At 43.7% G+C, this 4,523-nt stretch overlaps 1 protein-coding gene across 1 annotated transcript in view; it reads left to right on the top strand.

Moving 5' to 3' along the window:
* MAPRE2 (microtubule-associated protein, RP/EB family, member 2) overlaps positions 1-3,008 on the top strand; it is a 45,307-nt gene extending 42,299 nt beyond the window's left edge. Inside the window, exon 7 of the mRNA XM_010012900.1 lies at positions 1,893-3,008. Within this exon, the coding sequence (XP_010011202.1) occupies positions 1,893-1,964 (72 nt within the window). The 3' untranslated portion in view covers positions 1,965-3,008. The remainder of the gene's footprint in view (positions 1-1,892) is intronic.
* Positions 3,009-4,523: the final 1,515 nt, after the last annotated feature.

The following is a 4,523-nucleotide window of genomic DNA, read 5'->3' as shown; positions in this document are numbered from 1 at the left end:
CGCTCTTCAGACCTGCAGAGTAGGTTCCCAAGCCATTCCCGTAATAGGCTTTTCCTACTATATGCATGAAGAGATAGCATGTACATGACCTATAAAGTCTGCACGAGTGGGCTTTCTAATAGGTTTTTCTCAGACTCTGCACACACCAAGCCTGTGGAACAGCTGCATTTCAGAGCAGGTCACCTCAACACATAGGGAGGGTCAGGATAGATGGGGATACAGCTTGCTGTGGCTAAACAAGCTTCAGTTCTCTCACCCCATAAGGCTGGCGTGACATCTCGCAGATGTCAGCTTCTCTCAGTGAAGCTCCTGTTCTCTGCAAGTCTTGTGCCCTTGCAGCCCATCACAGAGGTTGTGATTTTCAGATACTACATAAAAAGCAGTTTTGATGTTGTGTGTACTAAGGATGTCGTTCCCCCCAAGAGGCTGTAAGGTGCTAAACTGCAGTTGTCTTGATTGACATGCGTGGCTTCTACCTGAAAATAACAACCGAATGGCAGAAACCTTGCTTTCAATTGAAATTTGGCTGGTTTTGTGTGGCAAATAGTAGAGTATTTCCATTTTGTCAGCAAATATTAGGAACTTTATTCTCCTGTTCTTGCCATTTAGAAATAGGAATATTTTGTGCCTGAAGGGAATTTTCTTACTGCATAAGATGCTCTGAACTATTCTGAGAACACTCAGATTATGGCCTCCCTTTTCCTTTAATTTTTGCCTCAAATTTGAAAACTTAGCAGTATGAATTTTTAAAGTTTGTTGTTCAAGCCGCTTGCTCCTAGCGAAAATTGCTGGGAGCCAGGCAAGTTCTGCAGAGGTAACGCATCAGGGATGCTGCAGTTTGAATGGCAGCTCAATGTCTTGGAAAAGTGTTTTCCTTCAGAGCTGCCTACGAACACAGAGCAGGGAGTACACGTGGGGGATCTTTTCAGTGAACTGTGCTCTGGAAAGATGGAAGCCTCTTGAGAGAAGAAAGCTCTAAATGCAGCTGTGCTTGGTGGGAATCCAGAAGTAGTGCTCTAAGAGTCAGCCAGACATCTTGAGCTCTGATAACATCCAGGTCAACTCAAGATAGCAAGTCTGTTGTCTCTGATTTAGAAGTTGTTTGAAATGGATATCAGTGGGGATGCAGCCTTCCCTTCAGTCAGGGATTCTTCTCCTAAAAGGATTGTATATTAAGAGACACAGCTCTGGAAAATACTGTATATAATAACATTTGCAAAAGGGACATGTTTACTAGTGATTAGTGCTTTCAACAGTAGCTCTATAAATCACAGTAGCTCTTTCCCTTCCTCTCCCCTCCCTGAAAAAGTGTTTGCAACTCTTTGGTTATATTTTCTGGATACAGCTAAAAATCACTGTTTTGATAACCTTTGAACTTCAGTCTTAGCATGGGTATATTATTTTGGGGAAGTAGTATGTCTGACCTCAAAAAGGAGGCTGAGTTTAATTTTTAAAGCAGGCGGTAGCAAAAGTGTGCTGTCCATTTAGTGATACAAACCTAGATCAAAGATTGTGCGAGAACTACAGCAGACAGGTTCAGAAATCCTTGGACAAACTGAAAATGGGAGGACACCAGGATGCTATGGTACAGCATCTCACTGTCCAGGTATGCAAAACGTTCACTTACCAGAACAGTTCATCCTCTGTGATGTTGAAAACTGACACTTTTTCTGGGGAAGTATCAGTACTGCATATGCATTGATTAAAAGCAAAGTAAACACATGTTATGGTAATATTACAAGATGCTGCTTTTCTCAGGTAACAGCTCATTTTGTACTTAGCTGCATGAAAATTAGAAGTTAAGCTTTAGGCTATGGCGAGCACTGCGGGGCAACATTACGTGAGAAATGCTTTCTGTTGAAGAATGTTTTGGGGCCTTTTTCTCCCTGCAGGAGGGCCACACAGAAGAGCATGAAGGTGAAGAGCAAGTCCATGAACAGCCCCAGCAGCAGGAGGAGTACTGACTCACCCAGCGGCTCTGACAATTTTCGTTTTGTGTGAGAACTTTCTTCTGGAGAATGGAACATGTGCGGCCTCAAACTTGAAATCAGTTCACTCCCAGTCTGCCATTAACATTTATGTACCATAGTGAGTGCCAGCCAACCACTGCATTCTGTACCCGTACTCTGCCAAGATGCATTTGCAGACGTCTTCTTTCAGTGTATCTTCCCAAGAGGTTGTAGGGCTACATCACCTCCTGTACATCACTGCAACTTCACCACTTGGCTGCTTGAGATTTGTTCTGCTCTTTAAAAAAATATATATATTTATTTTTTTCTTTTTTTTTTTTTTGTCTTAAGTATGATACACTTGTAACTTGTTCTAACATATTTATATTGGCATTTTGTGTGGCAAGGAGTACCGTACCACTAGCTGTGTCTCTCACTTTGTGGTGCTTTCGCATTTTCTAGTACATCTGCCTTGGGGCATAAATTCGGTCAAACAATTGGAATAAAGGGATACAGACGAAGTCATAATCAAGCCATAACAATGAGATGTGTTGTGGAGGAGAATGCTTATGTTGCTCACGTTTATTCCTTTCCTGCCTTCACGAAATGCAAGGCAGAGCATCTGTTTCACTAGCAGAGATTTAAACCCCTGTGTTAGAAAGCTTGTTAGAAAGCTGCATGGTATGTTTTTTGGCTTATTTCTGGAGGAACAGACATCCACTTAGGTTTTTTGAAAACCCTCCCAGTTTCCTGACTAGTCAATAGACATTTCCCAGCTTTTCTTCCTTCCTGAGGAATCCAGTCCCAGCCTCCAGCTGCAGCTCTGCCTCCGCACAGCTCAGTGCTGATGGAGGAGGGAAATCTCCTTGACGCAAGTGTAGCTGCAGGACGTGATCTCTGCTGTCATACTTGGCTTCCCACTCCTCAGAAGAGGACAAAGTAGGCCAGCCATTTCTTTTCACCATCCTTCCCATTCTGCTGCCCCAGCCACACGAGTTGGAAGACAGAAATTTCCTCACTGGTGTAAAGCATGGGGAAAGACCAGCAACAGCACTAGCCCTGAACTCCCTGTGAGTGAGTAGCAGACACTTTACAGGTGTTGAGTCTGCTTATGAAGCAGAGAGGGGCAATTGAGGGATCCTTCTGGAGACAGAGCATACATCAGAGGGGGACCAGCATATCGAGGGGCACAGAGCCTGTTCTATGTTTGGCTGAGCTTCCTCCAGTGAGGCCAGTGCAGTGCAGAACCATGTCTGCCCTGGAGATGTCTGCAGTGAGAGTGTTCCCTTCCAGCGCTGCCCCATCGTCCTGTTCTAAATGATGGTATTTTATAAACAGAGGTATCTTGAAGTATGCAAAGCATTCCGTATTTTTCTTGTAAAACTGTGCATTCTAGTCTCTCTGAATATGTAATGCTTGGTATTCTCGGTCTCTCACTTGATTTTCCTAGTTCTGGATTGATACGCTGATTTAGCAGGCACGTGTAAGTCCCATCCCAATCAACAGTCACTGGAAAACTCCAAAGCCTAATGAACAGCTAAATCATGTTAGACCTTCATAGGCTCCTAAAGCGTAAGTTCCCAGCTTTACGCTTCCATGGAGAGGTTTTCAGTTAATCAACCCCCTGGTGCACACACAGACACATGCACACACAGTTTTCTGTTCCTAATCGATCTTCTGCAGCTAAGTGGCTCTTGGCTAAATGTGAGAACCCTGCTGTTGTGTGTTGCACCACAGGCAATGTATAAAATACTGTTAAGCACTAGAACAGGTATTTCCAGATGCTTGATCCCTCCCCCTGCTCAGCAGAAGTTTCTGGACCCTGCAGGCTGAAGGTTTCCTAGCCCTGTCTCCAGCATTGGCCTCACATCCTACCCAGTGATGAAGTGGAAGTACTGCAACCTGCAGGCCAGCGCTCTCCTTTCCTTTCCTTTCTTGATTGGTTACAAATAAGGTCTGGTTTATAAAAAATGTGTGTATATGCTAAAAATAAGTATTTCCAAGGATCACCACAAATGGGGGAATTGTCATTTTTGTTGTATTTGTGTTTATTAGAACATATGTACTTATTACAATTGTCATTGTAATAAACGGTAGTTCTTCATAATACTGTTGAAGAGCAGTTACTAATTCTTTTTTCCAGACTCCTTTAACCTGTATGGGATTTCTGATGGGGCAAGGAGTTTGGGATCAGTGTATAAACTTAATTCCATCAGCACCATTTTCCACTTACTGCAGTTCATCCTTCTGCTAATACTTGAGCAGATGCATGGAGAGCACTTCAAGAGAAAATGTATTTCTAAAGGTGCCAATGGTTAGGGTTGCCGAGCTCCCTGGAGGGCTCACAGCCAGGCTGTTGTGCACCTCCCTCTCTTTGGAGCACATAATAATAGTTCTAAAAAGCTGATCTTCATCTGCTGAAAATTCCTTATATCCTGTTTCTGGTCGGAAGACCATTTGCCCTCTCATTGCTTGTATCAAGGGGGGGAAGTGACTGATGTAGGGAGCCGGGGCAGTAAAATACGTTGTGGGCACTAGAAAATTGGCTGTGTTGAGGGGAGAGCAATGCTCTGA

Source organism: Nestor notabilis, unplaced genomic scaffold, assembly GCF_000696875.1.
Source record: "Nestor notabilis isolate BGI_N333 unplaced genomic scaffold, ASM69687v1 scaffold8144, whole genome shotgun sequence".
Taxonomy (NCBI): Eukaryota; Metazoa; Chordata; class Aves; order Psittaciformes; family Psittacidae; genus Nestor; species Nestor notabilis.
Note: the sequence above shows the minus strand (reverse complement) of the source record. Positions and strands in the feature narration are given on the sequence as shown.